Source organism: Aedes aegypti, chromosome 2 (genome assembly GCF_002204515.2).
Source record: "Aedes aegypti strain LVP_AGWG chromosome 2, AaegL5.0 Primary Assembly, whole genome shotgun sequence".
NCBI lineage: Eukaryota > Metazoa > Arthropoda > Insecta > Diptera > Culicidae > Aedes > Aedes aegypti.
Window position 1 is genome coordinate 442,941,217 of NC_035108.1, and position 12,172 is coordinate 442,953,388.

Below are 12,172 nucleotides of genomic sequence, written 5' to 3' on the forward strand. Positions count from 1 at the left end.
TAACATGGAGAATCTTTTTTTATTTCTTATCTTATTAACGCGATTTTTAACACTGGGCTAGCTCATCTTGAGACAAACGGCTTTACTTCCCTTCCGAAGGAAGTCGTCACTATAACTTTTGAATCATAAGTGACTATTTCGAGGATGGGAATCGATCCCAAAACCTCGGCGTGACAGGGTTCTCTGTTTGCCTTTTATTATCAATCTCTAAACCAAATTAACCTCTTTTGTTGCATTCTTGTATGAAACGCTAGCTATAATGAAAACCTTCCCGAAAGCTTCAGTATTTCCATAATGTTCTATGGAGAAGTTGTAGTGAATATACACCACTTTCAAAGAGCTCAAACGGTCCATTGCAACTTCTCCATAGAACCTTTTTTTATCTAAAATCAACCGTTTTTTTTTCTATCTTTATTAACGAGATTTTCAGCCTTGAGCTAGTTCATCTAGGAACCAACGGCTTTACTTCCCTTCCGAAGGAAATCGTCACTATAACCTTTACGTCGTAAATGACTATCTCGGGGATGGGATTCTCGGCGTGAGAGGTGTGAGTTGTGACCACTACACCAGGCCCGTCCCATAAAATCAACAATGTCGGAGCTAGAACTTGCATGTAAAAACTCATAGGCCATTTTCAAAAGTTATTCTTGAGTCAAAATGATCGATACCGAAAACATGTGCAAATTTTACTGCAAATCGAAGAGTGTCAAGTTCTGTGATCGATTTGACATGGAATTTGTCATAGGTCCTTTAGTAAAGTTTAGCTAGAACTCGTTCAAGGATTCTTCTAGGGAGGCTTCTTGAAATTTCACCTTTATTGACGTTAGGATTACTCTTCTAGGTATTCCTCAAGAAACTTATTGCTCTTCATTCCTCAGGAAAAATTTTACAAGAAAAACAAGAGATTTGCAAAAATAATTAAAAAAATTAAGTTATTTTAAGGAGCTTATTTGAGTTCGTAGCAAGAAATTTCTCCACAATCAGGAATTCTTATAGATTTCCCTTCGGTAATACTTGTCATTCATTTTTCTGTCAAATCTCATACAAAATCTACTTTTTCTTTGACAGAAATTCACTCTAGGTGAACCACTTCCCCTGGCCTATTCTTGTAAGGATTCATACGTGATTTTTCCAAGGCCTATGACTGGAAAATCTGCAGGTGCTTTCAAGGCATTCCTCCAGTATTTTTTCATGGATTCAAAGATTCTCTCATGAATTCTTACAAGAGTTCCTCCAGGATTATGTTCAAAGGCTTCATCATAAATTCCTTTAAGAATCTCATAAATGATTCCATCAGGAAGTATTCTGATTCTTCAGAAATCTGTCATTTTTTTCAGAAACTCCGCAAGAAATTTCTCTTCAATTTTCACCTAGGGTTTGAGCGGAGATCTTTAAATCTTGCTAAAAAAAATCGACGGAAGAACTCAAGGATTAATCCAGAAATTGTTCCACCAAGGTTTTTACTGAGAATATCTCTTAGGATTTTTTCGGAAATTCCTCCTAGGAAGCCACTCATATTTCCAGCAATTCATTATGTGATCTTGCGAAGAATTTCTTCAATGAATGAATCTTCTGAAATTCCTTCAGCGAGTCCTAGGGATATAAGGATTCCTGCAGGGATTCTTTCGTTAATTCCTCAAGAGAATACTCCACAGATTTTAACAACGATGTATGATACCCAAGTAACGAAGATAGCGGAATAACAATTTATTCAGCTAAAATACGGTTTATACAGCCTCTTTCCAGCTGAATAAACTGTTATTCAGCTACCATTGCTACCAGGGTATTTCTCCAAGGCTCCTGCGGAGATTTCTCTAGAATTTGTATTGTTTACTTCTCAAATTTCTTCAGAGAAATGGTCAGGAATATCTTTTAAAAATTCTCAGAGATTCAGAGATTCTTTCTGGAATTTGTCAGAGATTCTTTCTGGAATTTGTCTAAGAATTCCTCATTTCTATATTTCCTGGAATTTAACTATTCGGATTTTTCCATTTTACTTCGTGTATTGATTCATTCAACCATTATCTTCGAAGCCTTCAAATGATTGCTTTATACCTTAACCAGGGATTGAAGCCTGAGAAAATTGAGAGAATCTCTTACTTATCGCTCTATGTAAGTATCATGATTTGCAGCATATCGCAAGAGGCTGCATATCGTATACTGCTACAGCTTTGATTAGATCGGGGGGATAGCAGTGCACGATAAAACCCCTCTAAACATGCTCCAAACATGGGGGACACTACTGCTAACGGATGTTCGGGGATTGTTTATCGTACCAGTAAAATAAAACACCTATCCCCCAATAGCAAACAGGCAAGAAAAATGATTTTTATCATCGCTCTCTTTTTGGCTGTCATTCGCTGCTCTTAGTTATCAAACTTGTTACAACTTGCGATACATTGCCGATCATGAACCGCAACAGATGGGATGTTTCTCTTCATTTGCTTCGATCGAGCTTCAAAATCAATTAAGGACGAATCATGCTTGGGCTAAAATGTAACGCTGAATGGTTCAAAATCAAGTGCTCGGATAGCGAACGCTTGAAATGTGAGAGAAATTATAAAAAAAATCACGCGCTCAGGCGGGATTCGAGCCTATGACTCTTGCATGCTAGACGAGCGCTTTACCAACTAAGCTGCTAAGCCATTGATGAATAGCTCAAACGATTACAAGTATCAAACTCAAATTCTAACAGCCCACGCGACTTTAGTAATGTTAGACGGATTGAATCGATGTACTTTCGAATTTATTATTCACCATTGCACTCGCGGGTGTGATAAGGATATTTTGCGATCACACTATCACAGGGCAGGTGATAAATTCCAGATAGAATCTCCGGCGTGATTCAGGTAGTTGTTCAGGACACCTGGATTTCTTCAAGAATCCTTCTCCGGAGATTCCATCCGAGGGATCTTCCACTAAATAAAACTTATGTAAGGTCCCCCTAAGGAATTTCTTTACAGATTTTTTCAAAACCTCTAGGAATCCAATAATTTGTCAAAATGTTCCATTCCTCATAAATTCCACCAAGCATTCATAACATTCTCCCCGTAATACTTCAATGAATTTCTCTACAGATTATTTCAAGAAATGTGCAGGCATTTGATGACGGATTCATTAAAATGTTCTTTCAGCGATTCTTCCAGTTATTTTTACAAAGATTCCGATAGAAAGCCTTCCAACGATTCTACGAGTACTTTCTTCGATGATTCTTCATGAAATTTTTCAATAATTTCCTCGAGGAATTGCTTAAAGTGTTCCTCCTTCGAGTGTATCCGGCATTTCTCTTGGGAATCCACCTAAGTAGGATAGCTTCTGAGATTTTTCAAGAATCTTTCCGAGAGTTTCTCGAAAGATTTCATCAGGAGATTTCTTCTAAGTATTCTCCAGAGATTTATTTTTCAATGATTTATCCAAAAAAATTCACCCCAAGGGCACTTCAGCGGGGAATTTCTAGACTTTTTTGTATTTAATTTCTAAAATACTCTTAGGAAACCTGAAAGAGTTTCTTTGAAATACTGTTATGAAATGTTTCAAAGATTTCTCCATGAGTCTTCCAGGAATTGTTAATAATTTTCTCCGGAAATTTCTTCAGAGGTTCATGAGAAAATTCTATATCATATTGCTGCAAATATTTCACCAAATTTTCTTAACATTTTTTTATGGGGCGAAATTTTACTTGTAATTTGTTTACAAATCTTAAACTTTTTTCAGATTTTTTTCAAGCATATACTCCAAGACATTCCTATAGATCTTACTGCATGTTTTTTTGCACAAATTTTTTCATTTTCTTCCTGCATTTATCTTGATTTTTTAAGATAATTCCACCATAAAATCCAAAATGCCTCTAAAGATTCCCTTATTAAAGCTAGGTTGAATTTCTTTGTAGAATATCTTTAAAAAAATCCATAAGTATCTTTGAAGTATACTCCAGAAATTAATCCAAGAATTCCTACGATGGATTGTTCCATGGATTTTCCAAAAGTTCCTTACGGGGTTCTTACAGTAATCAATCAAAGGATTTCACCAAGATTTTTTCCTGGGATGCCTTGAGTATTTTTTCCACCTTGCATTGCTTCTGGATTTTTTCCAGGAATTCTTCGAATAATTGCATGGCGATTTCTTGTGGAATCCCTCCAACGCTTCATATGGAATTTCCATCAACAATTTCAACGATTCCTGCAGAAAGTAATACAGTAAATAATAAGGGATTCTTTCATTATGATCTCCAAAGATTCTAAGAATTTATCTAAGAATCTAGATATTCCTCTAAGGACTACGAAGGTTTGTTCGGTTTGTAAATTTCTTTCAATGATGATTTCATAGTGAATCCATCGAAGCTTACTGCATGATTTTTTCTTTTTCAGAGATTCCACCAATTTGTCTAGCGATTCATTCCGATAAGCTTAGATTTTTTTCAGGTTCAGTCATGATTCTTCCGGGGACCATTTCGGTAAAAGTTTGTGTTTGAATTCACTCTGAAAATTCTTCGATTTTTCTGTTCGGAAAATTCTACGTAAATCCCTTCAAAAATTTAATTTTGTCCTTAGCATTTTATATACACGATACATGACTGATCTATATAAATCGGTTGAATACTAGTTTTACTTTTTATAAGTTTATCATTTTTGTTTGGCGGTTTTTTTCCAACCTAAAATAGAATATAATTTTAAAAGCTTTAAAAAAAATGAAGTCGGTTTGTAGCCAAATCTGTTAGACGAAAATATTGAAGGCAATTGAGATTTCAAAGAAGAATAAAAATCACATTTTCAAAGAAGTTTGTTTGTAATTTCACGAACTTTTACTGTTTCGCTTTGCTCTACTTAATTTGTGTAATATTAAGTTCGTCTAGCTCAAAAATAATAACAAAAAAAACTCTTTAATGAATGTTCGAATCCTCTGAGCAGAATCTCAAATAGAGAAACTTTAAAGTAGATGGAGTACCGTGTACCTTTTAATTCCGCTCCTAAATGCTTATCTTTGACAGATACGCGTATTTCGACTACCACTTGCAGTCTTCTTCAGTGTCAGTTACTCGTATCCACTGAAGAAATCGTCGCATCTCTCTACCTTAAATACTAACACCAGATAAGTACCTACACAATCAAACAACCTAGGAAACAATTTCGACAGGAGTATACCTGTCATGTCTTGGTCAAAAATTGAAAAGGGGGATAATAATAAATATACAAATCCCTAACTGTCTACCTATGTATTCAAGCTCGTTTATATTTCTTAGGTACAAACTTAAACAGCCTTGATTGTCCGTTTCCTTGATCCCTATTAAGAAGTAGTGAAGGTTTTTGTTTGTAAATTTCTAAACTTTCAGCGACGTCTAGTTTCCAAGATGAAGATACGCTTCGTACGATGTCTATGTTATCGCTTGTCATTTGATGTCCATCCTGGAAAACATGTTCAGCCACTTTTGATTTAAAATCATACGCTAATCCCTTTTCTAATTCCTTGTCCGCTTTTTTTACCTCAGCAATATGTTCTTTGAATCGTATTTCTAGAGTTCGTTTTGTTTGTCCTATATAAATTTTATTACAATGGGGGCATGAAATTTTATATACTCCTGCTCTATTCAGTTTATTGATTTTATCCTTTGTTGATCCTAATCTAGATTTAAGCTGACTACTCCTACTGCTGAAAACCAAATCTACTCCATATTTTCGAAATTTCTTAGCCAAAGGCTGTGTAATCTTGGTATCAAAATTCACCGCTACTCTTTTTAAATCCTCTTTTTCGGCAGTAAGTGTTGTCATACTTTTCCTATATTTATCTCTTGCCCTCTTATCTACTACTGCTTGTATTGTACTATTCCTATATCCGTTAAGCCTAGCCGTCTCAAAAATATAATTTAGTTCTTTTGATTTACCAGTTTCAATTAAAGGAAGGGTTTGCATTCTATGTATCATATGATGAAAAGCCGCCATTTTATGCTGATAAGTGTGGTTGGAAGTACTCGGAATAACTCGCATAGTATTAGTTGGTTTCCGGTAAATTTCAAAAAATGAAGTCGGTTTGTAGCCAAATCTGTTAGACGAAAATATTGAAGGCAATTGAGATTTCAAAGAAGAATAAAAATCACATTTTCAAAGAAGTTTGTTTGTAATTTCACGAACTTTTACTGTTTCGCTTTGCTCTACTTAATTTGTGTAATATTAAGTTCGTCTAGCTCAAAAATAATAACAAAAAAAAGACAATTCTCGATTACTTTATCAAATCGACGTAATATCTTTCATAAGGTTTTGAGAAAATTGATTGACAAGGATCCTAAAACGGTTTTAAAATGAATCCCTTTTTTCGCCGTGTACATCGCTCAATTTTTACATGCATTCAGCTAGCGTTCAAAGTTAAGGAGGTTTTTCTTATTTTCTCAAAAAGATTTGATAACAAAAATTTTACACCGTTTCACTTTTTTACATACGACGTTTTTGTACAGGGTAAGATCAACTCAAGTTGTGTTTTGTTTTGACTAGTCTGGTTAAGTCATTTTGTCTCTCCAAAAAACAGAGCGGTGAAAGCAGTGATTAGTTTTAGAATGTGACTTAAATCGTTTCATAAATACGAAAATTAAACGTTTTAAAGGTGAAAACCGAGTAGGTTCAGAGGGGAATGGGTTTAATTTTGTCTGCGTTGGGTCTACGGTGGTTCACGATAGATCAATAATGTAAGTTCGTTCGCTATCCGGAGATAAAAATGTTAGAATATTTCAGCATTGTTTTTTCATAAGGGCTTATCTGCAATCACCGATTTCTTTTCTTCGTTGCTCTCTTTGCGTTATTGCAGAAAACTGATTCTCTTTTCGTAACATATTTTTGTGCTATAAAACTGCTTCATTAACAAGAAATATTACAGATGTATCTAATTTAGCAAAGTTATTGGCGAAAGAGAGGATCGATGAAGAGAAATCGTTCATGTCAGTTAGACCCAAGCAACACAGATGTTATAATAGAGTATTTTTAAACTATATATGACCAGATTTAGTCATATATCAGTTGATAATGCTCAATTATAACATGTGTGCTACTTGGGGACCCTTTTAAAGTAACTGTAGATTTTTTCGAGAATTGTAACAAAATGCCCTAAGAAACAACACAATAGTAACAAAATGAAGCGTTATCAGCATGGTTATGATCGGATATGATGAAACCTGAAACAAACATTTTCGGATAACAAAAATACAGAGCAACATTTTTCGGATTCATTCGATACCTGAAAATCTAAAAGAAAATGTGTTTATATGTGTCATCAAAGTTTTAAATTTGTCATCGTATTTCACTGTGTTCGATCTATTTACAATCACCTTAACCTCAAATCTACGAACTGATAACAACCATAACCAAGTCTACTAGCGTCGATGATCAAAATAAGGTTTGTAAATTAAAAAAGTTCATCCATTTGGGGTTAGAACAAGGTATTATTTACATTTGCATTCCTAGAGCTTTCAACAACGATAGAATTATTCAATTAAAAAAGAAACAATTTTCTCATAATTAATGCGCAATATTTATAAAGCCATCAACCAACTACGAGGCGTAAGAAAAACCGAAGAAGCTGTGTACAACTATCTTACAGCGGTTTTGCAACTATGCAACAAGCGAGCAAATTAGTGACAGCCATTCTAGTCGGCATCCAATCGGTTGGATTGGATTCGAAAAACTAAGGAAATGTGACAAATTCCAGCATTCCGTAAGCCTACGGGTGAAATAAATAGGGATTACCATAACCGATTCGTTCTAACTACAGTCGAACAGTTAAGAGAGTTAAACAAAAAAGAATGAGAGAAGAGAAGGATTTGCTGAGAGGCAAACTAGAAACGAATTTTGACTTTCAACTCAATAGGATTTTTCTTGAACCGAATAACAGTTTTTTTTTGTAAACTAAAGAGGGAATATTAACAGTGAAGATATTACAGCTTAGCTACGGATTGGATTGATTTCGGTACCTGGCTTGGGCAGTTGCAATAGTTTGTTATGGTTGCAGAAGTCAATGGCGCAGCACTCGATCGTGAACGAGTTACGCTTTTCCTTCGAGGTGAGACAACTCAACGGAAGCCGATCGGCCAGCTCGTACTTTTTCGGCTGGCAGCTGGTATTATTGTTTCGGGGCCGAATTGCGCGCGGGTGTGTGTGTGAGTGTGTTTCGGTTTGGATTACGTTACGATTCGATTCATGTGTTTGTTTTTTTAGGTGAGTAGTGAATGCGTGAGCGTGGGGAGAGAGAAAAAGAGAAAAAAGGGAGAGATGAGAAATTTTGTTCGCTCTCTCGATTATTGGTTTCTTTCTAGCTAAATGGTTTAAATACAGTTTCTGTAAGGAAATTGACCAATTATCGAACCCAACGACGACGGAGACGGTTTTGGGGTACAAATGGCAGATGTTCGCTACTCGCTCGAGGGTTAACTTCCTGGGAGAAAAAAGGGGTAAACACACACAAGTTGGAGTTTATTCTTTGCCGCAACTTACACATTTAAAAAACTCTGTCTACAAAGAGGCTGTTTTGAGTTAGAACAAAGCATAAAAAGTACAAATTTCATCATTCGGTTAACATTGTGTTGAAAGAACAAAAATTATACAGAAGGAAGTTATTAGTAAGCACTTAATTCTGGTGGCAATGGAACCGACAAAAGTGCAAAAATCAAAAATAAAATCAAATTAAAGAAAACTCAACGAGATGTATTAGCGATGCAATCAAAAAATTGAATTTAAAAATATGAAACAAAAAATGGAACGGAACACAAAGGAAAAGAGGGAAACGTTAACTAAAATTAAACAGAAAAAGAATGCAAATCGCACCTTGCTCTAGCGGTAGCTGCGGCTTTAGATAACGGTTACAAAGATCGGGACCGAAGCAGCAATAGTGATCATTGTGTAGTTCGGCGCTTTTATTGCGGCACCAGTTCCAAGTGAACGGGCCGAGGTAGTCCTTCCGATGGAGACACCTTGATTGGCGAAACGATGAGACGAAATCAGTTATGTTTGTATGAGCCATTCAACAAAAGACGAATCGTTTATGAACCATGGGAGAACCCACCATTCCGCAACGAAATCGACTAATACAGGGCTGGTAGCGATTGAATGTCAAGGATTTATTAAATTAGGAGCTTTAAAAAGAAACAAAAAGAAATAAAAAAGACCTATCAAGAAACGATTGTATGACATTCGCCAGAAAATCATTTGCAATAATGATTTTTGCCAGAAAACCCAGAATGTACCATTCGCCAGAAAGCCATTCCCCAGAATGGACCATTTGCCAGAAAACCATTCCCCAGAATCATTTTTTGTAATTCGTTTTCAACCTTGATATCAATTGATCGACATATTTGTGAAGATGCATCGAAGCCAAACCTCAAATTTTCAAGAGCGCAAATCTAGAGACCCAAACAGCCATTCCAGCTGAAAATTTAATCGATTGGTCACCACCAGAGTGTGACCAATCGATTAAGTTTTCAGCTCAAACCGCTGGCTGGTTCTCGAGGTTTATGCTCTTGAAAATTTGAGGTTTGGCTTCGATGCATCTTCACCTCAAGCCTATCGAAATTTTCGATATTTGTCATTTTTGTATCTTGAATATACTCATATTATTTGCACTTATAGCATTAAACATTGTGTAGTTAACTTTCACATTATTTACATCAAAAGGATTGGACTACTAACACTGCACAGCTGCAGCGCAAAATTAATTAAAATTTAGCGTCACTTCTACAGTACTTCACTCGCATCGTAAATATTGCTCCAAATAATGTTTACATCTTTGTAATATTATAACAAGTATAAAACAACGCAACTGATCGATCCGTGTTATTTAGTCTATGTTGTTAAAATCCTTCGCAAACAATTTTATGCAATTTTCACTACTTACATAGCTGGTCTGAGAACAAAAAAGCTGAAACGTTTGACACGAATTAGTTTAGTTGAATAATTTCAGAAATATGAATAGTGTATTTTTGCGGAAAAAAATTGTAAAACAACTAAAAAGAACAGCCTTTGAGTGAAAGAAGGGAAAATTATGTTTGAAATATGATCAGTTTAGCGCCAATAATCATTGGAACTCAAATGACTACCCAATGTTCTTTCGGTCATATATTTAAATACATTATTCAGTCCTTGAAAAAGAACGTTAAACTGTTTTACTCTTAATAATAATTTGAACCACATTATTTATTGTTTTAAAGTAGTTTTACAACATTTGCGACAGGCTGCCGAAAAACTCTTCAATCTTCAGTGTTTACCCTGATTGCTAGTTTTAGCTATCTGGAACCGGAGATATTTTGAAATTTTTAGAAGGACTGCTACGTGGCCATGATTAATGGTGGAAACCAAAAAAACACACATATATTGGTTTCTCATATTCTGTCGCTTGCTCTACGAAACAAGTCGGTTATGAAGATTAATGTTTTCGGAATCACTCGAGTAATCTTCAATGAGAAATTAGATGAAGGTCATGGTAAATATTCCATTATTGAATCACTTTCAATTTAGTTTTTTTTTATTTGAGGATTGTCCATTTTCCGACATTTGCATTTTTTTACATAAATCCTTTTTACAGACATTTTTTTTGACAGCAATCCTATATTGAGATGAAAATATATCTTCGAGCTGTTTAGTAGAATACCTATAATGAGATGAAAAAACCGAATTTAGTACTATACCATTTAATTCCACTAGAGTTTGTATCCTTTGACAGATACGCGTATTTGATGTAGGGTCGATGTACCAATAGCCGCATAGCTAAGAACAAAAATTCGTATAAAATCGAAAAATAACGCTGGCGTCACGATTTTTACATCATCTGAAAGCTTTTTGTCTTGGTTTTGTGGGAAAAATATAAAAACTATGAAAACTCAAATGTTTGTATTTATTATCGCTTGTGCCACTATAGGAATACATGTGCCTATAGTAGCACTATTTCTAATTTCTGTTCCTATAGTAGCACTAGCATCATGGCGTTGGCAAAATACTTATAAAAACTGTATTTTTACAAAACTTTTATATTTTTCCTACAAAGTGTTGATCAAAAGCTTTCGTTTGATGTAAAAAAAAAAATAGCTACTGACCTTAATGTCAAAAAATGTTTTGAAAAGATTTATAGCAAAACGGCCGTAAAAAGTCCACTAAGGGAACACCGACCCTAGTATTTTTTTTCTGGGAAATGGTCTTTCTGGGGAATGACTTTCTGGGCAATGGTCCATTCTGGCAAATGATCCATTCTGGCAAATTGATTCTGGCAAACGGCTTTCTGGCAAATGGTTTTCTGGCAAATGTCATACAACCTCAAGAAACAGACTAATAAGGAACCTATGAGTATTCCTGAGTAATTTCATAAGGATTATATGAAAACTATTCTGAGAAATGAAGCGGAGTTTTCTCAGATGGCACTTCAAAGAATTTCTTTGGGGATTCTTCGTGACATTACGCCAGGTATTAAGATTTTTATTACAATTTCTCCAAAAAAATTATAGGACGTTAATACAGGTATAGGGAATCTTCCAAGATTTACGTTCAGGATACTTTCAAGAATACAACTAGTATTCCTCTAAATATGTTTTCCAAAAGACTACTCTGATAAACACCTTGCAATTTCTCAAGGCAGTCCTCAGGAGTCCTAGGATTTAATTCAGGAATTCCTTCAGGAATGCATCAGAGATTTCTTTACGACTTCTTTCGGAAAAAATCTTCGTTGAGGATTTCTGCAAGATTTTAGCCAGGCTGATCTCTAATGAGCTTCTATCTTCTTCTTCCTGGTAATACGACCTGTTCGCGCCCGAATCGACCGCTCCGGTAGATTTCTCCAACTAATTACTGTGACAACCCGTTATGTCTCATAGAGCACGATGTACAACCCACTTCGCCACCCATCGAACGTAAATAAAACAGCCAACAGTTAACAAACCGGCTGCCTACTCGCCCAGTTGATAATGACAGGTGACGGTGAGTGAACGTCATCCAGTTGCAGTTACTAGTGAGTGACTCTCTCTGGCAGTGTAGCCAGACAAACGGATTTTACCCAGATGTTCTAGAACATTCCATACTATAATTCTTCCGACTGTCCCAGAAGTCTACCGTCCGGCTATATAAGCAGCACAGCAATCGAGACCAACGGAATTTGTTCCGGTTAACGATCTAGTAGTGAATAAGTGATAAGTGAGCTAGCTAAAGCTCAAAAT

General features: G+C 35.6%; 1 protein-coding gene across 4 annotated transcripts in view; it reads right to left on the reverse strand.

Moving 5' to 3' along the window:
- The window catches only part of LOC5572069 (TGF-beta receptor type-1), a 237,164-nt gene that overhangs the window by 106,962 nt on the left and 118,030 nt on the right, over window positions 1–12,172 (reverse strand). The window contains exon 4 of one of the 4 annotated variants that reach the window (XM_021847888.1): window positions 7,952–8,094. The exons of 2 other annotated variants lie outside the window; for them this stretch is intronic. In XM_021847888.1, coding sequence (XP_021703580.1) covers window positions 7,952–8,094 — 143 coding nt within the window. Of the gene's footprint in view, window positions 1–7,951; window positions 8,095–8,801; window positions 8,948–12,172 lie in introns of all 4 variants that reach the window. One more of the 4 variants, XM_021847887.1, reaches the window with a different exon arrangement.